Here is a 26,027-nt window from a genome sequence, read left to right as displayed (position 1 = left end):
TAAGGAGTTCAGGTCAGGAGAGTTGTCTGGCCATTCATGCACAGTAATACCATGGTCAGTCAACCAGTTACCAGTGGTTTATGGTGTTGTGGGCAGGTGCCAAGTCTAGCTAGAAATGGTAATTGTCATCACCATAAAGCTTGTCAACAGACAGAAGCATGAAGTGCTCTAAAATCTTCTGGTAGATGCTGTGGTGACTTTGGACTTGATAACACAGTGGACTAACAGCAGCAGATTACATGATACCTCAAATCATCACTGATCCAAATTAAATGTTATGTTTCATTTGGAAATCAAGGTCCCACAGTCTAGAGAAAGAGTGGAGGGGCACAAAATCCAAGAGGCTTGAAGACCACTGTCAAGTTTCAACAGTCAGTGATGATTTGAGGCACCATGTCATCTGATGGTGTTGGTCCACTGTGTTATCAAGTCCAAATTCACCACAGCTGTCTACAGGAGATTTATACTACTGAGAATAATATAGTCTAAAGAAAGCAAAGTTTCATCATCATCATTCCTTGCATTAACCGATGCACCATTCCTGGATGCTATCCATACCTATTGATCTAGCCCTCCTGCAATATCACTAAAACACTATGTTTTATTTTATAAAAAATACTCGCAAATGTAGCCTACTTTACATAGACTTTTAGTTAATAAACGGTGTGCACCTCCCTTGGTGCTGACATGGACCTATGAGGCTGCCCGTAATAAATGTGATGCCGTGGTTGTGTGACGTTGGACTAGAAACTCTCCGTGAAGTCGGAGTAATCCGCCAGGCTCTGTACAGCGGCCGCTTATTCTGTCAAGCGCCCGCCTCCCCCGTTCTTTCGCATGTGTAGCCACTAGCCTTCCTCTCATAAGGACCAGGGCAGGCTGTGGTGTACAGCGGCCGCTGCTGTCATGTGCACCCGCCTCCCCCGGTCGTTCGCCTGTGTGCTTCTTCTCATAAGCACAGACCTACAAAAAAAGGTCCAAGCTATGAACGAAGGCCACCATCGCCGTCTTTCGGCCCCTCCATCCGCTCTTTCGGCTGTCATAAGAGCACAAGAGCCCTCGTCTTTTTTTCTCCCCCTCTCGTTGTTTTCACATGGCGATAAAAGTAAACACACACAGGGCGCACTGCAGACTACGTCACAGGTGAGCGCCCAGGAGACTCTGGTTGGGAGGGGGGAGTGAGTGAGTTGCCAATGCACAATGTGAGTCTGAGAGGCAGAGAGCCACAGGAAACAGCGAGAGAAGCGAACACCAGCGAGTTTGCCGGTGGCGGCGGCTAAAAAAAACACATTACGTGCCAATTTGTATTCGATGGTCGCGATAGGGTCATTTTATACATCCCATGGAGAACATCTCGCGATACATCGCATATATTCGATATATCGCCCAGCCCTACACTGGATTCAACACTTGATTCTAAATTTCATACACTGAATTTAACACTTGATTTTATTCATGCTAGATGTTGGAACTGCATTAGAAAAGGAAGTGGTTATGAGTGCCACAAACTATTATTTTCATGATTGATTAATCTGATGAATATTACCTTGAGTAATGCTTCTGCTCGTAAATGAGAAACCAGATTGTTAATTGTGATGTCAGCTATTCTAGCTACTGGCCTGGTGCTTTACGAGGGTCTACTAACAACACTTGTTTGGAACTTACTTTTTGTGTACTCGTAACAGGTAATATTGTTTGAGATGATGAAGAAGCAAGTGTGTTTTATTACCCATCTTTGCTGACGTGTGTCTATGGCACAGAACTTTAGCAGTGCATGCTGCTCTGTTTTCTCCAAAATACTGAAGTTCAGTGACCTTTCTTTTTTGTATTTTTATTCTGCTCCACCTTCAAGCCTATTGTTAAGGTGCATTAGCACTCACCTCTCCTGTTGTATTGGTAGTTAAATTATATCATACTTTAACTGAACATTGGTTATATTTTCTATAAGGATAATTATTATCGTTTTATGGCCCAGCCCTACTCAAGAATCAAAAAGTTAAATACATCAATTCTAATTGATATTATTATTATTATTAATTATTATAGTGGGTCAGAGGAGATCAGTATTAATTTAATTCCTGTTTGAAGCTAGTGTTGGCGTAGGGTAACGCCTAGCTGAGCGAAAAGCCAATCAAGTTGGAAATGGCAATCCTGTCTGTAGAACAAAAAATCCTTTCAATTTAGCGATATTGCTCAAAAATAACAACCTGTCAGTGCACGGATGATAATAGTGAATTGTCACCCCACGCAGTTAACGGTTAAATGATCTGACTTGGATGGTTTCAGCCTTTCTGCTAGGCTGTGATGACGCAACAGCTCTTTCCAGCTAGTGTCTTTTCCCATAGGGTTTGATATTCATTCTTGCTTTGTGTATGAGCTAATCCCCTTCTCTATGCTCTGTGGCTGAATGAGGAAGGCTGCTGGAGGGAGGGGTGTAGTTTAAAAAAAACCTTTCTCTACTCAATAGTCTAGCCAGCTGCTTTTCTTATTTGCATGAATAAAACACAGGGATACTTGTTTCTTCACCATGTGTGTGCCCAGAAATCACAAGTTACTCAAATCACTTTTTATAAATTGGCTTGTAGCGTAGCATTTCTAATACATTTCCTTTGTTCTGGCACATTTACTACTGCAACACTGCCAACTATATAGTCGGCTGCAAACCATTTCAGCTCTTTAGATAGCACTGTACCACCCCCTGCTGGCTGACAAGCTGTGACATGCCAATATACACCAGCCTCATCAAAAGCATTTACATATGTGTTCATGGGATGGTGTTAATGAGGCAGCATATTATTTGTTGAGCCCTACATGTCTTCACATTGACTAGTCAAATGATTGTGGGTGTGAGTATTCCATTTCTGGCATGCCAGCCTCGATGCTGGGAGGAGAAAGTGAAGCAGCAGAGCCAAAACTGATACACCGGAAACAAATTCCACTCCAGATCTTTGTTCACACAAGCAGAGTAATCACTTTCTGACCAAACAATAGTGGTCCAATGTAATGCTGCAAGTGTACAGGGTTAGCCAACCATACCCCCCCAATACATGAATGGCGCTTTCCACAAAATGGTACCAGCTCTACTCTACTGCACTAGCTTCTTTTGGATTTCCACTTTGAAAAAGTACCTTGTACCACCTGGTATCTGTACTTCTTTCCAGGGACCAGGCACTAAACTGTGGTTGCGTTCCGAATCGCATACTCTTTCTTTTTTCTATTCTACATACTACATCCGACGATAAAAATAATCTAGTTAGGATGCAGTAGGCATACTATTGGGACATACTTTACTCTCTTATTTCATCATAACATTGCGCCTTGATCTTGCCTCTTGCTTTTATATCCGTCGCATCCCCGTTTGTTTTCATATGGAGGCTTCGTCGATGTGACGTCACTTCACGTGCGCACTGGATTGTGGGTCAGAAGAATCGCCCAAATAGGATGCACTTTTCAACACTAACAATCTTGGCCGCATGAAGTAGGACATCCGGGTACTTCTAACCATCCTAAATCTGGCCACAAGAATCGGGACATCCTAAATCTTATTTTTTCTACATACTATATAGTAGAAAGTATGCGATTCGGAACGCAACCATTGACTTTAAACATTGCAGACCAGTGATTGGTCAGAGCTTTGTTGTATGACATGGCAGGTTTCTCTGAGCGGCAAGGGAACGTTACTTCATCCAAAAACTAAATGTGCAAATAATAACCCTGATGAAGACAAACGCATAGAGTATGCCTTTCTATGCCATAGACACTAACGTTAGCCGCTAATGCCACTATGACGTCCAGCTACAAAAACAACTGTGCTATCATTGGGTACTATCTTGTAATGGAAACCGACTTCCAGAAAAGGACCAGCTACCAAAGGAGATAAGAGTAGAGTACAGCTGGTAACATTTAATGGAATAGCGCCCTAAGAAAGTACATTTCCTTTTTAACGTGTCTGGACCTGCAATGATTCCAAGTAACTTTGCTTCAACAAGACACCAAGACAAACAATCAATCTACTCCCTTAAGCTGCCAGACAGAGATGAGATAAGGATAGCTTGCAGACTTAATGAAGATGTGTATTCAAAGAGAAGCAACAAGTGACTCAGCGGACTTTCTGAATCTTTTTCACCTGTCAGATATTTTTTTTGGCACAACAAAGACATGAGATGTGGAGTATGGGATTAATTAGCTGCATTCTGGCAGGCACGGATCACTTATCAGGAATCCAACCGTACAACAGGAGATCTATGAAGGAACTTTTTTTGAGGTTTAATTGGGAGTGAGGCATGCAGGGGCTCTAGTGGCCCTTGTTTTTTTCCACCAGATGGCAGTGTATACAAGCTTAAATCAGCCAGCATTGTGTGAACATGCTGGATTGATTCTTCAAACTATTTCAGAATAAGCCATGCAAGTGTTTGCTTTCTGATTTCTGAATGTAAATATTACATATCGGATGTCTATATATTTTTTAATGAACTCGTCTGTACTTCCTGACAACCTGGTATATTGTAATAATCTGTTTTTCATTTTTCTTTCTTTCATGTTTCCCTATGGCCTTCCCTTTTGCTATTACAGGTAAGACTTTTTTTATTTTATTTTTGTTTTGACCCACTTCTGATTGCATTAGTGTGGATAAGTGCTATAGACGCCAGGTTATAAGAGGGCAGACACTGTCTGCTGCTGTTACAAGGACCTCTGATTCTGAACCAGCTGGCCTCATTGTACTTGTATGTATACAATGTTTGGTTCACTAACATCAGACAGTGAGGAATCTAGCTTGATCAATTGCTTATTTAGAAAGAAGCAAAGACAATCCATCCTATTTAAGGAGTTCCTGACTTAAAATTGACCATAAATCAGTGGATTCAGGTTGCAGCAAGCACCTTAACAATACTTAACAAGTTACAAAGGAGTTACAGGGCTTCTTAATTTGTATTTGCTTTGTATCTGGAAATGACTATATATCGAGCACTTATTTTGTAGCTGTAAGCTGTTCTTATGATAGCTCTGCTGTCGTCAGAGGTTTAGCCCCTGGCGGTGGAATCGTCATTACTTGAGCCACTCACTGCTTTGTCCTCTTCCCTTCACTTGTAATCTTGCATCACACACGCACGCACACGCACACGCACACACACACACACGCCCAACCCCCCCCCCCCCCCCCCCCGGGGTCGAGGCAGGTGTCGGGGCTTGCTTGCGTCGAAGTTATTGATTTGATGAACTCTCCCTGACCTGTTTTACCATCTAATTTAAAAGGCAAAGAACTAGGACTGCCAGCCATGGTGTGGAATTCATCTCACCGGGTAGTTAACTGAGGTATTACTGTTAACACCGACTGGACATAAAATAAAGAGATGAGGCTATGCAGCACATTTCAAGAAAAGACATGTCGGTGATGTAGAGGGCTTACTTTGATCTTTAACGTTAGACTTTAGATCCTCCCCTTTTGGAACAAAGCAAATGCTTAGAAGGTTATTATATTTTTTTCATGAAAACTGGCAACAGTAAAAATAAAAAGGTGCATTGATAAACTCTCTGCCATAATAAAAAATGATTTGCCAAATAGGCACTTTTGCTTTCTACTTTGAAACCAAATCCTCTGTCATCGTCTTTTTAAACTCTCTTCTCGCCACGCGATGACACTCCGCTGCACTTTGTCACGACCCTGCTCCGAGCAGACACTTTCGGTTTAATTGTTTTCCAAATATGAATAACTTGTGCGCCATGCTGCTGATGAACCAAATGGTGTTTATGTCCATCAAAAAATGAAAAAACACAATGTGGCCGGCAGGAAAGTTATGTAATCGGTGTGTGCGCCTCAACACCATGAAACAATATCACGGCATCCCTACATAGAACACAGAGCAGGATCCAGATTCATTTTCCCTTGATCTGACTTCATCAACGGTCATTATCTGTTTTTATCCATGCAATATTACTAAAGACACATGTTGGCCTTTAGTTGCCAAAGAAAATTGCAATAGTAGACATTCTTGATATCCAGAGAAGTTTTGAAAGGCTGAACCAGAAATATATGGTGGCGCTCTCTCCATTTATTTCCCCAGGGGTCAGTGACGGATCAATTCTTCATTAACGCCCCAGAGATCAAATGAACTGCGGTCAGAGTCAGGTCAGAGAGGCTCAAACAAATAGGAGAAATAATCCACCAGCAAAATCAAAGTGAAATTTATGAAATGTTGTGGGTGCACATAATGACGTAATTAGATGACTAATGCTGTGTCTTGAATTGGATAAAGTCGCTCTAGTCAGGGGAGATGTTTTTGGAATTGTAAACTTACTAAGAGAGGCAAAGGACCTCTGCTGATGCTGTCAATCGTATTGGCCAAAAGATAAATCACATTAGGAGTGCAGCCGCCCACTTTACAGATTGTGCTGAGACCTGTCCAGGGAGACTGGTTGAGGTGAAGGCTAGGGCCATGAGGGCCAGAGAGAAGGATGACTCAGTTACTCTGGCGCTTCTGTGAAGTATTCGGACAAAAACAGCCTCCCACCACCAGCCAACAGAAACAGAGGTATTCTGTAAGCCACTAGGCTGTGTTGCAACAGGGTGTGTTGTAAAGCATTATGACCCAGACATCAGTTTCTTATCTTTCTCCCTTCATCATACTAAGAGATGAGTCAAGACTAGACAAAAAAAAAGATTACATTCAAAGAGGGAGATAAACAGGAATTTCCTCAATTTTTCAGGAGCATTTTGAGTTCAAGACTTTGAAAGTGAGGAGATTTTCCCCAAATACTTTCTAAGATGTAGTTTTACCAGTTTCAACAACTTCAAACTGATCCACTGTACATACATACCATATATATATATAAACATTTAAAAAAAAGTAACCTAACAATAGATGTAAGACAATACTATTTTACAGTGACCTGTTTCGAAGATACATTTTGACTTCACTCATTGATAATTTCAACAACTAACTAACAAGTAAGGATGGGATGATATAATATTTTATGGTGAAGTGTGATAACTAACACTCACAACCTGTTGATGATGGGGAATTTCCATACTTGAAGTGCAATCAGATGTATGTAAAGCAGAATAAAAATGTATAGTAAAATTGGATTTTTTTGATATTCCACATTTTGACATGAAGGCAGTTCTGAATTTTACTGTGTTTCTGGGTTGGCTGTTTAAGGAAGGTTCTGTTTTTATAAGGAGATTTGAAAAACTACGTTCTCCCTCCAACCCCAGGACGTGCCTTCCCTACTTGTCTGTATTGCTGCGGTTGGCATTATTTTTGCCCTCTGTTGTCTGGACTCAGAGCGCTGTGTGTTCTTAGGCTGCTAATCCTTTTAATGCCAGGTTTCACTCCACATTACTCAAACCAGCTGCTCACACACACTTATGTAACGTGTGTGTGTGTGTGTGTGTGTGTGTGTGTGTGTGTGTGTGTGTGTGTGTGTGTGTGTGTGTGTGTGTGTGTGTGTGTGTGTGTGTGTGTGTGTGTGTGTGTGTGTGTGTGTGTGTGTGTGTGTGTGTGTGTGTGTGTGTGTGTGTGTGTGTGTGTGTGTGTGTGTGTGTGTGTGTGTGTGTGTGTGTGTGTGTGTGTGTGTGTGTGTGTGTGTGAAGGGGAGAGTGGGGAGCCGTTGTCTGCTGAACAACGTACTATCGAGAGCAATTTGCAGCAGAAGAAGGGTCACCAGCTATAATTGTGACCTGGTTTCATTTCAGTAGTCTTTAATCATTTCTAGGGATGTTCTAGGACCTGTTTGTGCATGTCCAGCCCATTTGCTGGATGTTATTTGCAGTTTCCCTGTATGTTTATGGGCAGAATAATCACTGGTGCTTGAGGTTGATCAGATAGTCCACTAGATCTGCTGTGGTGTGACGTGGGAGAGGATTACGTTTCATTATTTTGTGTAGCCTACAGTTTGCTCTCTAAGTTGATTATTGAACCAGTGCACAACCATGTACTGTATCTTACAAATCAATGCACTTGAGCAAAAACCTGTTATTTCCCACAAATCTTACCTGTAAATTGTTGAATTTAGTGAAAAGGTCAAAAAAATGTATTTGTCTTCTTTGCATCCGTTCTCCATCCGTCCGTGACTATTTGAAGACAGTACTGATGCTGAGGCGGTGGATCGAGGCCATTCTAGCTCTTGCTCTGGATGACTCTCTCCCTCCTTCTCTCCCGCCTCCCCTCTGTGTGTGTGTGTGTGTGTGTGTGTGTGTGTGGAGTGAGGACTAAGGACTTGCTGCTGTCAGCCCAAATGCTCCAATAGCACCTCTGTCACTTACGTATGGGGGCCAAAATGGCCACTCATCATTCCTCCCTGCCTCTCTGACTGACTCACTCAGTAGCTCTCTGTCATTCTCCATAGTCAGGGTGTGACTATGGAAAAACCACTGCCAGGGCTTACTGGTAAAGTCTCTGTGTGTGCTTTCCACTATCAAACTACAGCTCAGCCAAAAGCCTTTACAATTCAACACTTCAATAGGTCTCTTTTTTCATCGCTGGGACATGCCAGGCCCCTTTTATTAACTTTTAGAGGTTGCATTTCCCCGATACAGAGCTGATGGAGGGCAGTTCCTCTTCCTGTGACTTTAGCCAAAAAAAAACAGGAATTATACAGTGACATACTATAGCTCACATCATATTCAAACTGGATAGTTAGTCCTGTTAATGCAGTTGTGTACAAGCTGTCAAAATAATTCAAGTTGCTATAAGTGACTATGAGGAATGAGACTCATTGTTCCTCTGATGATTATCTCTGTGGACACTTTAAGAAACTTCTCAAGCACCATATCTTCTTAACATTGTCCCATTCAATTTAGCCAACAGTATTACTGTGTGTTTTAGTGTTTATTTATTTTTCAGTCCTTGCACGTGTGACTTCTTTCTTTTAATCCGCCTGTACTTTTGTAAAGCTTCCGTGGGTTTCTTGAAAGGCACTATATTAAACGAAGATATTATGATAATTATTTTATTTCTCTGAATTCAAAATCTAGACTTCCATTATATCTATTTTATTTAAGTCATAAAGGCATCAACTGAGAATCATAAACAGTAGTGAGGAAACTATGGGTAGTGTAGTGTTTACCCGATGACTTGCTACTTGATGAACTTCTGCAACAACCGTCAGAGGCAGCCGTGAATATGAAACAAAGCATGATGCTGCAGCTTCATGGCCTTAAATGTTGGTCAGTGTTGTCACTGTTTGTTGAACTGGTGTTTTAGTATAGTGTATCTGTGTATATTTTGAAGGTGCACAGGTGTAGATCCACATGATTCTGTACTGTGGTGATAATCATGCTGCTGTTGAGGTCTTGCTGAACTGTAGGCTAGTGCTTTATGTTGAAAATCATGCAGCGCTAGACTTTCCATTTGGCATCAGAAAAAGTAATTTTCTGATTAAAAGACCATTTTCTTTGCAACATCAGCTGCTTGTGATAAGCACATCACATAGCATTGCAGCAATGATGGTGAATTCTGACACAAAGGTATGGTGTGCCAGTATAACACCATGTTTAATTCAATGTGTGAGCTGCAAATGCTGCAAGGTTGCTGCAGGACTTTGTGACCCATCCAGAAGTCATGTGATACTGATTCACCATGGCACATCCACTCTGTTGGGACAAGTGAAATTCTCTGCATTGTGCTCCGCCGTTACCTGTTGTTTCTTGGCCGGCCGTCTCTAAGCCAGCAGAGGCTCTGCAAGAGCGTGTTGTGTTTTCTGTCTGTGGAGGCGCTAAGCCATCTTAAGGCAGCCTTTCAAAGAGAAATGACAAGATAATACCCCGAACCACAGGGTCTCCTGTTGATCTTACAGAGGGCTTCGGCTACAGAAGTGCAGCCTTCTTTTTGTGTTTTATAAAACATAGTTCTGAAAAGATGCATAATTGCCTGCGATGCACACTATTTGGGATGGTAGAACCCTATGCAGAGATTTAGTGATTCTGATGGGATGTGTAAAGAGTGGAGGCTCCGAACTTTATTGTGTCTCAGGCTATAGGCTTATAGCCTAGGAGTGCGGACATCACTGGCCCCATGCTAATCTCTGTTGATGCTTTATGTAACACCCAGTATCACATGATCACACGTCACTGTTCACCCAGCTACTGTAATGCACTCACTAGTCAGTCATTCACAACACAAATGGATGACACAGACGGAGGAAAGATGAGGAGCACACATACACAGTCATCATAACCTGGCGCGCTGCCTTGGATTCCCTATGCATCTCTGCACTGTCTAATGCATCTGTAGGGCGCGACCCAGATCTGTTCACCACATTTAAGAAGGAACGGGAGGGATAGCAGGGGGGTGAGGGGTCCGAAAACACTTAACAAAGAAGCTCAAGACGCACCACTTCTATTACTTTGGAGAGTATATGATCCCGCTGACGGACTGCTCCATGAGAGTACGGGGTGTACCAGGGCAAGGCCATGACGAGATGGCAATGGAACTTTTGTTCTGGGAGCTGGAGCAGCACCTCAAAAGGTAAAATAAAGACAAGGAACCCCCCAAGGGTACAGTGTAGCGCCGCTCGGGCCAATCACTACAATAGCTGCGACACAAAGGGTTGCATGGCTATATTGTCCTTTTCATTCAGTCATTCTTAGCTTAAGGGGCTGCATTGACATGTAGGGATACTATAAACCGGGTTTGCTGGGTCACTCATTGCACTGCAAGTTTGGTACATTGAATATCTATAGTAAAAATTAGAGGGTGTGTAAATGTGTAGCAAACTGAATGAAAGCTTGTAAACGTAGATGACCTACATCCGTGGTATTGATTTGTTCCACTTTCTAATATATTCAGGGTAATTGAACCCACAGCATGTTCCTTTTTTTGTCACAAGATTGCTTGCCATATTGTGTTGTGTTGTAACAGCTGTGTGGCCAACACATTGATCCATCTGGTTATCATCATTTCACATAAAGTTACCCCCTCCTCTGCAACAATATGGAAACGTATAACTCTGCAGAAATATTCCTGTACAAAATAAGTCTTGCTTGTGCTTCTAATTTGTTGTAAGAAAATGTGAAAACTCCTACATTTCCATGAGGTACTACACAGTTACTAGTTTATTAGGTCCACCTATGCAATCCAATGCCTTACATTCTTTTTAGAGTTTTGAGAATGTCCTTTTTGTGTATCTGAGCTTCTTTATTTTATAAAAGAGCCCTTGTTTATATTATCCACAACAGATTATTATTATAGGAGAAAAACATGTAACTTATTTTGAGTTATATACGTAGAAAAAATATTTATGTTAGAAATGTATGAATTATGTATAGATATAATGCATTTGTGTTTTGAGGAAAGTGTTTGCTCATATGTATTTTAAATTCCAAACACAACCAACAGATAGTAGAACATCCACCAGTCCACTTATTGGTCTGCACACATACAGGTCTTTCCTTTCTTCAGTGGCTTCACTAGGTCAGTGGGCTGGTGGTGTTGTACAACAAAGCAGCAAGGTCATCAGTTGGCTGATCTAGCTGTAACACAGTCTATTATAAATTAAAAACTTTATATTGTTTGGTAATAAAATTAAGTACCTGTACTGAAGCAGTACTTGTGTGAGGTTAGCATCTCTAGACTAGCATCACAGGAAAAGTACAATATGTCAACTTTACTGATGACAAAACTAACCATTGGTTATTATTTTGCAGTAGAAATAAAGACATGTGAATTTGTTCTAAAAGAACAATCCTGTATTACTTAACACTTATAAACCTGAAACATCAGAAAATGACAAGTTAGATCCAGTTGTTTTTCTAGTGTTGTCTAATGCTTTATCTTGCGCGACCAGGTGCTTCTCAATGTGAGTTTTCTTAGAACATCATGAAGTTGTAATTTATTTTTATGTCAGTTCCTACTAAGCCTCCGTATGGTTTTCTGAGTATGTGACCCGTTGTTTTCATTCCTCAAGAGCTGTGTTCATACTGGCTATTTGGGTCTGGATAATTCCCTTAACCCAGTCATAGAGGAGACCGGAAGAGATAAGTGTGGCTTAGAGCATCTTATTAAGCTATTTGGCTTGTTGTTAAAGTGTTTGACTGGGATCAGGGGTGAGCAGAAGCTGTCATCTAGATGTACTCTTGTGCTTAATATTCCAGGACTGTGATACCCAAGTTAGCTTAAGCCCCCTGCTTTTGAAGAATACTGACTTTTAAATCACTTGGATGGCACCCAACCTCAACTCAAATATATCAGGGTTTGAATTTTTTCTCCTAATATTGGTGACATTTCTGCCACGTCTCACTGCTTCACATTGCATTGTTAGTTTTTAATTTTTCATTCAGGCCCTTGATAAAACGGCTATAAACTAGTAGTACTCAAAAGCTGAATAGCTGGATTCTAGAACCATTTAAAACCGTTTTAATCATCATAATTATTATGACATGCACTATTAACATACCTGTCCCCTGCATTTATCAACATTTGGCTTTAAGTCAGTGTTACAAACCATTACCAGATCTTTCAAATTGGTTGAACAAGTTTTTCTGTACTTTGTTTCTTTTATGCCGAGGACTGCATAGCATCCGTGGGTGAGATCAGAGCCAAGACTGTCAAGAGTGTGTACTCATGATTTTTGCAGGGTTTTGGGTGTAGTGGAATGTGTGAAAGCAGCCTTTCAGAGTGTGTAGGGACGGTGTCTAGTTTGGAGGATGTCTGAGGTTGCGGCATTTCTGTGTGGATGAGTTGTTTTAGGTGTGTCTGTGAGACTCAATAATACTCCCCTCTATAAAGTGTTTTGAACGGTATGTGGCCATGTTGTTTGAGTCAGATTGACCTCATTGATCTCCCATGTCCTCCCAACGTCTTGATAACATTTGACCGACAAGTAATCCCTCAGTAAAATTGATCATAGAATCTTGCAATCAACCGTTGTCAACCAAGGTGGATTCAAAGGGGTGTTTTAAAGTCACAATGCCTGTTAAGATTTAGTTTTGGGAGTGGGATGATTGTGCTACAGTGGAGTAAGAGGGCCATTGTTTTGTTCTATTAGAAATGTATTACTATTTGCATGATTTAAAGACACATGCATACAACTGTATGTGTATGAAATGTTTTTCTTTAAAGCCAACATAAATTCAAGGCAATCTCACTAACTTTTGACTTTTCTAAAGAAGTGAACTAGTTGGGATTAAAATATATCTTGTTAGAATATTTTCACAAATAGGACTGTGCTCATGTTCTCTGCACACAGATGCTCTTTAAAGGTCACCCTTTGCATTGATTGGTGTATACTAGTTTCCAGCTGCAACCTGACAGCTTGAACATCTTATTTGTACCCCTCCTGCTAAGCAAGTGCTCAATAATGTGACATGAAATGTAAATGTAAGGCTAGAGGCTTGTTTCTTGATCAAGTGGCTCAGCCTCACAGTTCTGCAGTGCTGTGCAGGGCCACACGGGGGCAACATTGGTATCTGATATCGCACTAAATTGATAAAGCCTTTAGATTGAACCCCTGCCCAGAGTTAAATGGCTTATTTCTTTCTGATTATTATCCTCTGGATACAATGCTGTTGTTACTGTTGATAGTATGGATTATGTTGATTATTTTCAGAAATCAGTTAAATTGTGACATGAAACGTTGTGGGCTGTATCGTATGCTGACATTTTTTCTAACCCTATAGGCCTACTGTTAGTATACCAGCGGACAGCGTGCCTCGGTGTCAGTGTAATATTTTATTGTTCCCAAACTGGGTAATTAAAGTAGCCTAAAATATACAGGGCTATAAAATGCTGTGGTGAGCAATTGTATGCATTGTAACGTCCCTTAAATTGAGGTAAATGATGCAATAAACAATATGATTACATCATGTAGCCTAATGAGGGTAATTTGTGACAGCTGTGTATTCACCATCAGTTTCTGGAAAAATATACCTTGCCATATTGTTTTTTGTTAGTGAAAAACTAGGCTATAAAACTTATTTTCTAACACAGGCCTCCCTGTAAAGTGTACAAGGACTTAAAAACACTTTCAGTTTCCTTATTATGGAGATCAATTCAAGACAATATGTTAAATTAAAAAAGGCTCAATTCTTCTAGTAATAATACCAAAGGCAACACTTTATCGGCGTGTAGGTTTCATTTTGTTAACAGCTGTAATTTAGCCGTCCAAAACCTTGCCCTTCCCCTGCCTGTTTTTCAGTATTCCAGCTCTTTCTTCTTCCCTTCCCATCCGGTTCTCCCCGGTTTCATCCACCTCCTCTCCACTCACAGAATATTTTATGCAAAGACATGTCAGCTGAGCGGCAGGTGGGGGCGTTCCTGAATACATTATTCAAACTGCCTCCGTCTCCGCCAATCAGGGGCCGGCTTGTCGTTTCGTTGCTGGATAAATTATGCGGACTTGTCCCGAGCTGCTGATTTGGTGTGTGTAGTGCCGAGATGAGCTGACCTTGGATTGTATTTTGTACCGCTGGTGGTGGTCGGTGCCTGAGCTTCAACGGACGGTACTTAGAGTAGCGCGTGTGGATGTGTCTCGCGGAGGTCGAGTTTGGACTCGGGGCTGTTAGTTCGCGGACAGTAAAACATGGCCAGCATGAATACGCCGTGCTACACCGTGGCCATGGACCTAGGCGTCTGCCAGCTGAGACATTTCTCCATCTCTTTTTTGTCGTCGTTGTTGAGCACAGAGAGCTCGCACCACAAACTCGACAATAGGTAATACTGTGTTATAGAGCCCCACGCATTACACAGCTGCCTTTGTATTCAGGGCTCGGCTCCCTTCACCTGCACCACAAACCTAAATGTCCCCGCTGTGTGATGGAGGCTGTGCTCAGTAGATGGATGCTACAGTATCTTTACACTCACACTGAGGCCACACTGCCACAAACGCTTTGTAAGGAAGGACATGAGCACTTGTTCCACAATGAAACCAGGCCGCAGATTTTTATAGAAATGTCCAGAGGGTTCTGTTACGACCCACGTTTCTATATAGGGAGAAAAGGCTGCTTCTCTCCGTATGATGCGGCTCCATAATTTTGTATCACAGCACAGATTGATTTAATATGTGACTTATTTCCTGTGTCTTCTTTTGCAGTTCATCGGGAGCCAATGTTGTGGCCATAGACAACAAGATTGAACAAGCGATGGTGAGTTTTCATATTTTTTCTCTCGTTAGTTAAAATGTTAACTTCTACTACACTGGCTTTTAATCCACATCATACAACGGACTGTAGACTACCTCTGTTTGAAAGACAGGCTTTCATTAAAATATGGATCGTAGGCCATTTTGCATTCCGTCACATCTTTTGTGTCTATTATAGTACTATAATGTGCTGAACAACAGTCCATCTATTCATGTGGGCTAATCTAGCAAAAACACACAAGGGTTACTCTGTGGATAGAAACAATTAGCCTAACTCAATCCAACCGCTTTTACTAGCTCGAGACAAAACCACAAACGTGTTATTTAGCGTTAAGTAGGCCTATAAAGCCCCTTTAAAATCAGTGCAGTAACTGTATGTTCTCACATGTGTTTTTATGAAACAGCTGATCTTTTAATTTCTAGGAAACCAACTGGAGTTTTATTTTCTCTTTCACTTCACTCTTTGTTGTTGTCGCTACCCTCAGCTCTGTTGCTAGGCAAACTGTATGGCCCACACGCCTATTTATAAATATCAAGGCCTCTGATTGGCCAACACGTGGCCATGTAGGCAGGGTTAATGACGTGGCACCCTGGGAATATACCCACTCGAATTTTCAGTTTCTATTTATTTAAATTATATTATGATAGCATCCCTTAAAAATCTGCAAAAAAATTCCAGTATCTCAATCATATTAATTTCTCATAACATGTTCTAGTAAGATGTTGGCAGCCCACTTAAAAATTCATATGTATCACATGACTACTTGCTGCCTAAGTAACACATTGTGTATATTTTTAGTAGCAATATTCTATAGGCTAATGGTAACAAAGCCAGGTATACAGTGACACTTATTAACATCACTACACATTCTCTGACGACAAAATGTTGGTAAAATATTTTATATCCACATTGGACATGTTATAAAGGCAGTAGTCAAGCTTAGGCAAATTGCTGCTTATTTGTTTTTGTTTTCTGTTTCTTAAAAGTGTACTTGACATACAGACGAGGTCTAATTTGTTAGAGCAGTTTGATGTATTTCTCTGAGACAAAACTGAGGTTACAGTAGGTCTTGAGCTCCTGGCTATTCTTTAACATGAAAGTGTCGAATTGTATTCTAGTCATTAATCCATACCTCTGTCTGTCTCAGGACCTGGTGAAGAGTCACCTGATGTACGCCGTGCGTGAGGAGGTGGAGGTCCTGAAGGAGCAGATCAAAGAGCTGATAGATCGCAACTCCCAGCTGGAGCAGGAGAACACCCTGCTGAAGACACTGGCCAGCCCGGAGCAGATGGCCCAGTTCCAGGCCCAAGTCCAGACTGGCTCCCCTCCCGCCCTTACAACAGCAGCCACGCCGGGACCCCCGAGCACCGCAGCCCTCGCCCAGCCCATCCTGCACAGCTCTGGGCCCTCGGCATAGCCCGGTCTGCGCAGACAGACGGACAGTTTTTTGAGTTCTGAAACAGAGCTGAACCTTGCCTTCTGCAGCTGAAGGTTATGCTGTCAAGACAAGAATTTGCACATATTTATCCCTCAGAAGGATTCAGCCAGTGGGGACGAGCAGCGCATTGCTTTACTACAGCACGGTAGAGGGTGTTAATCTTGAGATGCTGTATTGGGAGGGGGTTGGTCTCGGACAAGGATTGAATCATCGAACATTTGCCAAATAACCCTTGGACATATCAACTAGAATGTCTCACCAAGAAGAAACAAAACATAATATCAGTGGCGACAATATGCTTACATATAGATTAAAAAAATCATCACTGTGCCTGTCTGGATTTTAAGTGATGTCGATTTACTGATGAGCGCGGTGGATGAGTAGGAGGATTGTATTGGTTGTAATTTTTTTTTTTTTTTTTTTGCTGAATGATGTAAATAAAAATGTCTCTTTCTCTCTCTCAAGTTACAAGTTGAGAGGTGTTAGACAGAAAAAGCCTTCTCAGAGTGACAAATGAAGAATGTGAGCAATTATCACGACAAAGGCCCCATCTGGAATGGGGGAGTCGGGGAAGGGTGGGGTGGGTATTTTGAACAACAGTTGTAAGAACTGATGACGTTGCTTCGACTGTGGGTTGATGCGATGAACAAACCTTGGTTTCTTATGGAGATGATGATGATATTCTATTTCAGTATTTCACTTTCAAGCTCCTCATTTTGCCCTCGATAAAGCTCATCATTGCTGTTTACTCAACCCTGCAGTGGCATGTAATTAAAACCTTATCTGACAGGGTTGAGGCATTGGGCTTAGCTGCATTTTCTCTTTTCCTAAACATTTGAGGGGCAGAAGATTATGTATATTTCTGTATAGTGTAAGTACCATGTAAAATATTGAGGAGGAGAAAAACAAAAGATGCTATCTAGGTCACACAGATTGAAGCGGTGCAACGTGCTGGTTTTGCCCGGTCTGTGTCGTCTATTTTTAATGCTGTATTTTCAAGACTGGATTGACAGGAGTTTAGGTTATTTAACTTTAACACACAGCCAACACCGTTGTCCATAATCCCTTTCTGCAGCATTCATTCTCTACTGAACAACCATTTACACTTAGCTCTTTTTCTTTCTGCAATATTGCACCTTTACGATTTTTATTTTGACAGTAAATATGGATGAACAATATCTTAAAGCTCTGCATTAAAAAAAAATACAAACTCTGGAGATGTTTTTCTTTTTCATTCTGTGTATCAGTTGTATGCTCATGTTCTGTGCATGTTTCTGCAAAGACCGGATAAGATATTGTAACATACTTACAACAATTGCAGTTGACAGCTGCACTTCACAACTTTCAATAAATGTGCTTAAAGAAGAATTAACCACCTGTGTCACTATTTATTTCTTGTTGATCTACGGTAGATGTGCACCAGGCAGGGTGCATGGAATGCAGTTGGAGACCTCTCTGCTTTGAGGCGATATTTAAACCCCCCTATTTTCTTGGATCCCTTTCTTAAAAAGATTCCCTGCTAAACTACTAATCACACAAGCAAACATTTGCATATACAATAAAACCTATATGAATAATAAGGTTTCAAGAGAAAGAAGAGACATTTACTTGGATTTAAATGGAGAACCTCTTTAAAGGGAATTCCTCTGGACATCAGTGTTTATGCATGTGCATTGTGAAATGATGAAAACACTTGACTCTTCAAATGCAGAAGTAAAACTGGACCCAACCTAATTGCTTGACATTTATTTGAAAAAAAGAAGAAGATTCTTCTCACATCACACAGACGAATACTTAAATATATATGGCACATTGTCAGCAGGAATCACTGGCCACACACACACGTCTGTTAACAGTCACACTGTCACATTCACATACACACACACAGGTGACAAGTGGGTAATGAGACTCGCATGTTCTCCAGCCGGCGTGGTTTAAGACTGTCTATAGAAAAGCTGTCCGTACCACAGACTGCAACACTGTAAACGCTGATTAAGGAAGGGAGGTGTCCAGAGGAAGGGCTGGCGAAGGAGGGGGGTAGGGAAGCCTCTCTCTACCTCTGTCTACGAGGTCTGCTGGATCCAAAGCTTTGGTGTGAGCTGGGCCTCTGGATGAGGGTCGGGAGGGATGTGCAGGGGCAGGTTAGCCAGGCTCAGTGAGGGTATGAGGGGGGAGGAGGACCGGAGTCTGGAGGCTCTGTCTGGATCACATTCCCATACGGATGCTCTGGATGATCTGAAATATGGCTGAGAGTGACAGACCATGTTTGTTTAAATTTTTTATTTTTTTTTGCTTTTCATAAAATAAATAACTCATGATTGTGTTTAATTGTCTTTTAAATATCTTAAGTTTTTTATTTAATTCATGAGTTTTTAATTTTCTGTATCAAAGAAGGTAGGCGACATTAATAATGTGTGTACGCTTCTTTGACTCTCTTAGCCATGGTTTTTACTCTGCCACATTAGTGTAATCAACCATATTAGCTACATTAGCTTACTGCCATGCTCAATCATATTTGCTACATCAGCCTACCACTATGTTAATGTAATCAACCATATTAGCTATATTGGCTTACTGCCATGTTAGTATATGGGTCATCCCTATTTTCCCTCATTTCAATTAAATTATAAAATGAGGCCCCATTTGCCTAGCAGGGCTGGCCCTTTCTTTTTTGTATGTTCATTTTTCTAAGCTACTTTTATTTTTTTTTATTTTTTTTATGAAACGCATGAAAAACAGGTGCAATTCTTTATAATATAAACTGGATGGAACACAGGGCTGAGGGAACATAGACAGCCTCTCTGAGTGTACTTAACCACTATATTAGTTTATAAATTAGCTTACTATCAAAAAAGGTAACAACATTATGCAAACACACACCTCATCTGATGCATACCTGATCCACAAACAACAAATACAAAGAGAGCAAGCAGCCACGGGCCCACAGGATACCTCTCCTCTTGTGGTCGCTATGGAAAAGACACACACACACACACACACACACACACACACACACACACACACACACACACACACACACACAAACACACAGAGACACACACACACACACACACACACATGCACACACACACAAATATATTGCAATAACATTAATGCTACAACATAAATGTGACGGATGCTGCAGAGCAAAAGTAAATCTGCTTGAACGTGGGTATTTTTACAAAAAGGTTTCTCATTTCCACCACTGCTCAGGTGGTTGCTGTTTCTCCAACATTTTGCTTTGACATTCTTTCTCTTGCAACCCGCCGTCTCAGATTATATTGTTTTCCAAACTGAGTAAGACGTCACGTCACACATCCAAATGTTTTCTATAACAACTTTGTGGTGGCCCTGGCAAAACCAAAGTGTTTAATTACAGCCTGAAATGTGCTGGGTTAGCATTGTTCTTTCCAAAGTGTGGCTCATGGAAAAGATGAGTGATGAACAGCACGAGTCACCAGTCTAGACAGATTTAGGACGAGCCCATCAGCTCCAACAGATGATGTCATATGTTTGGACATCTGACACGGGTGGTCTGCTTTGGGTGAGGGAGATTGTTATGGGAATAGTCAGGGACACTAGGAAGGTCTCATTGATGCAGGAGGAAGTGCTTGTTTAAGTGATAAGAGAGAGGGAGGAAGGAAACACCTGGCATGTTTACTGTACACACCATCCCACATGAGAACACAAATGATAGTACTCAAGCGTTTGTGGTGAAATACAGCAGTGTAATCTTGTTATGACCCAAAACACACTCTTTTGTCACACTATCAGCTCTTGTGTCCACTTGAATCTTCCCCTGTGGGCCCCTCACGGTAAATCTAATTACAAAGAGATCTTAAATGTATGTGAATATGCGCGCGTGTGTGTGTGTGTGTGTGTGTGTGTGTGTGTTTGTGTTGGAGAGCCAACAACATAAAGACAATAGGGAACATTCTACAACCATGTAATATGTAAGAGAAATATTGTAATACGATCCAATATTTTCTTGATTATAAATTGGCCTGTTGATATTTTTATAATAAATAAATTGTAATATTGGGGTTATTGGGTTGTTATTGTGAAGTTTAAAGGAGATGAGCAAGCCTATTAAAATTCCCCTCAATCAATACTCTTGAGTAAAAACAACGAAAGCTTTTGCTTAAAATACACAGTTATTATGGTATGTGTTAATAAACTGAATATAACTCATAGAGACAAGGAATTACATAACTTATTGAGTCTAGATGAGCTCATAAACCTAGTCTAATGTGTTTCTTTCATGGCTAAAACTTAAATTGTTCTTTCTAAAGGTTTATTCATTGCTTGCTTTATTGAAAAATAAAAAGGGGCATTATCATTTCCAATTAAGCCGTAGGCCTATACAATTCAAAAGGTAGGCCAAAATAAAAGGTCTAACAGGAGGATAATATAGAATTTGATAGGCGGAATGCTAAAATAAATTATTTAAATAGTTTTGATCGATTAATCGCTTCATCTTCTTAAAAATATAATTAAATAATAAATGCTTAATTCACTCAACATTTCAATACATCAACATGGTGTGCCCTGCTCAGCATTTATTCTCACTGCTGTGCCCCAAACAAAATAACGTAATTGTACACCTCTGTGTGATGACATATTGAACCCAGATGTTGCTGTCTGTGTGACATATGTGTGGACCGACCGGCACCGTCCTCCCCATCATGCTGCTGCACTCGTCTCATACCGGAGAGCGTCCCTTATCTGGGCTAGTGTCATGCTGGCATCTGGCTGACAGTAAACGGCTCACCAGCGTCTTGGCCACGTTTCCTCTCTGCGTGATGTTCTTGCTGTGTTTCTCGTTGGCCATGCGGATCCTCTGTTTCGCCACCATCTTCCGGAACGATTAGAAAAGACCGGGATAAATAAGCCTGTTTGGCCTGTTATCTTTTGTTGAGCTGCAGGCTGCAGGCTGTCGACAGCACCCCTGCGTCAAGCTAGCAAACGTCTGTGAAGGTAACCGGAAATGGGCTCAATTTTATTTCAAAATACGAGCACGACACATTATGGGCGAGTGTTTTTATTTCAGGAGTAGGCACGGGAAGTTTTTTTTTTTACAAATTGTAGCCAATTTATGTTCACCACAATATTTCCCCGTGTTTTAAAAAACGTAAAAAAGTTAAGTGTTTTGTCAAACGTGTTCCTGTGAAGGACATCCCAGGAACTTACATGCTTCAGTTTAGTTTTCTTTACACCTTTTCACCTGGCGGAGATGAGCACGCGACCACGGGCGCGCTTCACTAATCGATAAAATGAATTGAGAAGCCTACAAAAAAAAGTAGGCTATGACAAGTCTGTTCATCTCCGAAATGATTTTTAGGCCAACTAACTGAACCATAGACAAAGCACAACTTTAGCACAACATAAAGAAAAAAAGAAAGACCGTAAGCATCTAATTGATCCCTGTTAGAAATTCACTTTATGGCAGTAGGCTACAACAAACAGGCTGAGATGTAGCCTATGCTAAGGAAGCCGAATAAGTTTAATTAATAACAAAAACACTGGTGCAATTATTTGGTAATAGGCTAGCCTATACATCTTCTATAGCCTAGGACTAGTCCAAGAATGCAACTGCAAAATATTTTACTTTTATTTACTTTTATCCTCTTCTTGGAAACAGTTAGCCTAATGATTAGCCTAGCCTATGAATTAATTTTCTTTATTTTCAATTATTTTGATGGGGTTCTGAATGTCAGCTGACACTCTTGAGAGTTGCTGCTGCCTTGATTGTGTTCATTAACTGTAGGCCTACCTTATTTTTAAATTATAGGCTAGGCTATGTTATGCTATGGAGGTGGTTATATGTTCCCACAGCCCGTTGGTCCCACAGCCCGATTGTCTCACTATGTTCCTGAAATTGGAGATTAGGTTCAGGCATCACAGCTAAGTGGTTAAGGTGAGGGTAAGGGGACAGGGAGAGGTTAGAATAGGAGTGACACACCCAATCACACACACTCACAAACATATTATTCTCTATTGTAGGCTATAGTTAGATAAGATTACTTACACATGTGGGACCAACGGGCTGTGGGACCAATGGGCTGTGGGAACATAGACACGCTCCCCCATGGAGTAGCCAACATGAGAAATAGGCTAATTAATGTTAAAAATGTTGTAGCCTAGGTTTAGTCATAGTCATGATTAAAGTAGCTAGTAGCCTAACTGGCTAGCAGTATACGGCTGCCACAGACACAATACAAGTTATAATTGACATACACTCAGTTGACCATTAATTAAGTACCTATACAACCCCACTTTAGTAGCTACAACAGTGGTGCAATAATTATTGGAGGTATAGCCTAGGCTAATGTTTGACAGCACAAATACAGCCAGCTAAATGACCATAAAGTCAATCAACCATTCATGTATTGATTTGACATAGGCCTAGGTGTATCTAATGAAGTGAAGTAGTAGGCTACTGAGCATGCTTGTCATCCTGACTTACATCATAATTTCATACTCCAGCTTGATGCTTGGATAGAAAGCAGGCCAAAGAAACACAGAGTGGAGGTTGCTTAGCAACTGCATCAAAGGGGGTTCTCAGGGAGGGACAGACAAACTTCACCAACAGAGAAAAGAAGAAAAGGACAATTCATGATCTGTATGCCGACGAGTGTATTAGTGTGAAAGTGAATGTTTCATTTGTTTGTCTCAAAAGCTGTTAGAGCATTACTTCATTAAATAAAAATATACGCAGTGTCATCACCAGACCTCATGATACAATCAGTTAGTTGGCATTATAAAAGCAAAAGTACATTTAGGTTACTCAAATACGACTAGGCTACTTACTTAAGTATAATTTTGAGGAACTTAACCAGAGTATATAGGCCTACACTTTAATCTTCTTCATACTTCTGCTCCTCTTCATTTTGCGTACACTTATGAAATATGTATCCACTGGCCTATATTTATGTGACATTATAGCTACAAGTTTGCAGATTTGGATATTTAGGCTAATACTAAATATAAATCAACTATACAGGTTACATTTTGAAATATCATGATAGGTTTAGCTTCTCATTAGTGTAATTGAAATGAGCTCCACAATTACCAGGTGCAACATTAGAGTGACAAACATATAAATGTATCACTAACTGTAATCCAGTGACATAATATAGGCTAGTTTATTCTGAAATGGACCACAACGCTTTATAGGTAACACATTTTAGTATCCAAGCATTTATGCAACAAAATGATGGCTCCCCGTATAAAGTGTATTTATTATTGTTCCATGTTTTGGTGCCAACTTAATTTAAAGGTGCAATATATCTGGCTATATTGCAGGGTCACACGTTATGGCTTCAGTAAAGTGCTGCGAGGAAGTAAACGGAGAGGTCCTGGCCGCAGACCAAATGTCCTTGTGTGTTCAAAGTCACCGTCAACGCATGACCTGTATCTCAAGCTTCTCTCTTTCCCGTCCCGGGGTCTACATTGTCTCTTGCTGTTTGTGTGTGTGTGCGTGTGTGTCTGTGTGTGTGTGTGCGCGTGTGTGTGGGTGTGTGTGTGTGTGAGTGTGTGTGTGTGTGAGAGGGAGAAAGAGAGACAGACAGACAGACAGACAGAGGGTTTTATTGTAGGAAAAAGAGTATAGTAAACCAAGAATAAAATGGACATGAATAACAAAGAGAATATACTGTAGAGAGGGGCCAGGACAGTCTTGTTTTGTAATGACATAACAGTTCCTTCTTCTGATCGGTGTGAAGCCTGAACAAGCTGATATATATGAAAGCATGAGCATTACTGCACATCACTGGATCTGCTTCAAAACTCCACCTGAAAAAATTTGTTCGTTCGTGAAGTAAAACAATTAGGACACATTTTTTGCTGAATTAATAATTAGGTGAATCATAAGTGTGAAAAACAGAAATTCTTTAAATGGAATTTAAGTGTAGCCTATATAAATAAATAAACAGTTTTATTATGTTTGTTTATTCATTGTTTGATGAATAGAATAGAAACTTATACTGTTTATATACAAGGTTAACAACCAGTGTTTTGTGTAAATGTAGTCAAACTTTGTAGACAACTTTCACAGTAAGACTTGTGATGGTTTGCATCAGGGACAAGCTTGCATTATCTCAGAAGGGTGGAAGGATCAGTTTTCAGAACTACCCTTTCTAAAATGACTTAATGAACAGAAATATGGCAAGAATGTTAGGGGCAATGCCAAACTTGCAGAATTGCAGTCCACAGGCATACAGAGCAGACATGCTGAAGCTCTCCACCTGTTCCGACATATGCGTTTTAGATGTACATGTGAAGATAACAGAACGTGCCAGAAGTGACACGGATGTAAGTAAATAATGACCTGTATTTTCTCGCTCTTAGTTCGGGAGGTACAGTCTGAGTACTCTTCAATGAACATTTGAGGAATTTAACCTTAGACATACAGGAGTAATACAAGATAAATACAATGTTTCCTATTACATTAATAAGCATTCCAACATTCAATATCTGCCACCACACTGCTCTGGACGATAATTATGCAAAAAAAGAGAGAAAAGTGTGCAGGATGGGCAGAAATTTTAACATGCACACACATGCACCTGCAACATGACAGCTGTAGCAACTTTAACAGGGAAAATATCTAAGGTGCCATCCTTGTGAAGGTATTTAAAGAAAATATGGTGGTAACACACAGCCTAGGCTCTGTAAACGGGCACGTTGCTAGCTACAGTAGGCCCCCTTTGTTTACATACCTATTTACAGAGCCTATGCTATGTATCAAACCATTTTTTTAAAAAACAAGTAGCGGATGACTTTTTACTTTTCAAAGCCACTCCACTGCAACCACCGCAGGCCTGTTATGGATCTGTTTTCAGTGTGTAAAGTTGAGAATATTTGACCTAAATTCCAGATTATTTACCACAAACCTGTTTTCCTAATTTTGGTCTTAAAGCACCCTGTGGTACAGAATCATGTATTTCAACCAGCGCACGTGATGAGCGTAAACAGCAGTCAACACAGGCAAAATAAACCAGAAACATGAGAGATGGATTTTGGTATAGGAGAGATGTGGGCAGAGCAGTGGGGGAGGGAGGGAGGGAGGGGGGGGACATGTTTGATGTTTGTCTGCACGTGAGGGTGTGACAGGAACAAAATAAGCTCTGTATGAAAACATATATGCGGGCTGCTAGGTGGAAACTCATTACTTCCCAGACAAGCTCCCTTCTTTTTCTCTTTGATTGCCAGGCTCTTTCCCCAGTGACCCAACCCCACAGGCCTTGAAGCTGCAGAACCAGACAGAGCTTCATCTGTTATTTCATGTATAGAGTAACTCGCACATATCCAAGCCTCCCCAAGTCTATTCCAAGTTGGCTTAGTTTAGGTGTTGTTGCCGGATTCTGCTCAGTACAGCTGTCACGAATGAGTAAAAACTATTTTCCTGCCAAATAAGCACAGGTATTTAGCAGCACCTTTTGAGAAGCTCATAACAGGCCGCCAGCTGTATGGGTTTTTACCAAAACAAAACATGGTCAGATATATGGGCAGGAC

At 40.9% G+C, this 26,027-nt stretch overlaps 2 protein-coding genes across 2 annotated transcripts in view; one reads left to right on the top strand and one right to left on the bottom strand.

Annotated features, from left to right (window-relative positions):
• LOC307258058 (TSC22 domain family protein 1-like) overlaps positions 1 to 17,054 on the top strand; it is a 30,775-nt gene extending 13,721 nt beyond the window's left edge. Inside the window, exons 2-3 of the mRNA XM_080037452.1 lie at positions 15,025 to 15,076; positions 16,221 to 17,054. Coding sequence (XP_079893578.1) covers positions 15,025 to 15,076; positions 16,221 to 16,490 — 322 coding nt within the window. The 3' untranslated portion in view covers positions 16,491 to 17,054. The remainder of the gene's footprint in view (positions 1 to 15,024; positions 15,077 to 16,220) is intronic.
• Positions 17,055 to 18,629: 1,575 nt separating this feature from the next.
• On the bottom strand, positions 18,630 to 21,367 carry serp2 (stress-associated endoplasmic reticulum protein family member 2). Its single transcript, XM_080037455.1, has 3 exons — positions 21,283 to 21,367; positions 19,408 to 19,480; positions 18,630 to 18,757 (listed from the first exon to the last, which is right to left on the bottom strand). Exons 1-3 carry the CDS (start codon positions 21,364 to 21,366, stop codon positions 18,717 to 18,719), a joined length of 198 nt encoding a protein of 65 aa, XP_079893581.1. The 5' UTR covers position 21,367; the 3' UTR covers positions 18,630 to 18,716.
• Positions 21,368 to 26,027: the final 4,660 nt, after the last annotated feature.

Source organism: Ammodytes marinus, assembly GCF_949987685.1.
Source record: "Ammodytes marinus genome assembly, chromosome: 12".
Lineage (NCBI taxonomy): Eukaryota > Metazoa > Chordata > Actinopteri > Uranoscopiformes > Ammodytidae > Ammodytes > Ammodytes marinus.
The sequence above is the reverse complement of the archived record's forward strand: the minus strand, read 5'-3'. Positions and strand labels throughout refer to the sequence as shown.

Coding starts and splice junctions, on each gene's coding strand:
- serp2 (XM_080037455.1), bottom strand. CDS start 21,366: ATGGTGGCGAAACAGAGGATCCGCATGGCCAACGAGAAACACAGCAAG. Junction 19,481..21,282: donor GAAACGTGGCCAAGACGCTG/GTGAGCCGTTTA, acceptor TCTTTTCCATAG/CGACCACAAGAGGAGAGGTA. Junction 18,758..19,407: donor ATTTGTTGTTTGTGGATCAG/GTATGCATCAGA, acceptor TGTCACTCTCAG/CCATATTTCAGATCATCCAG.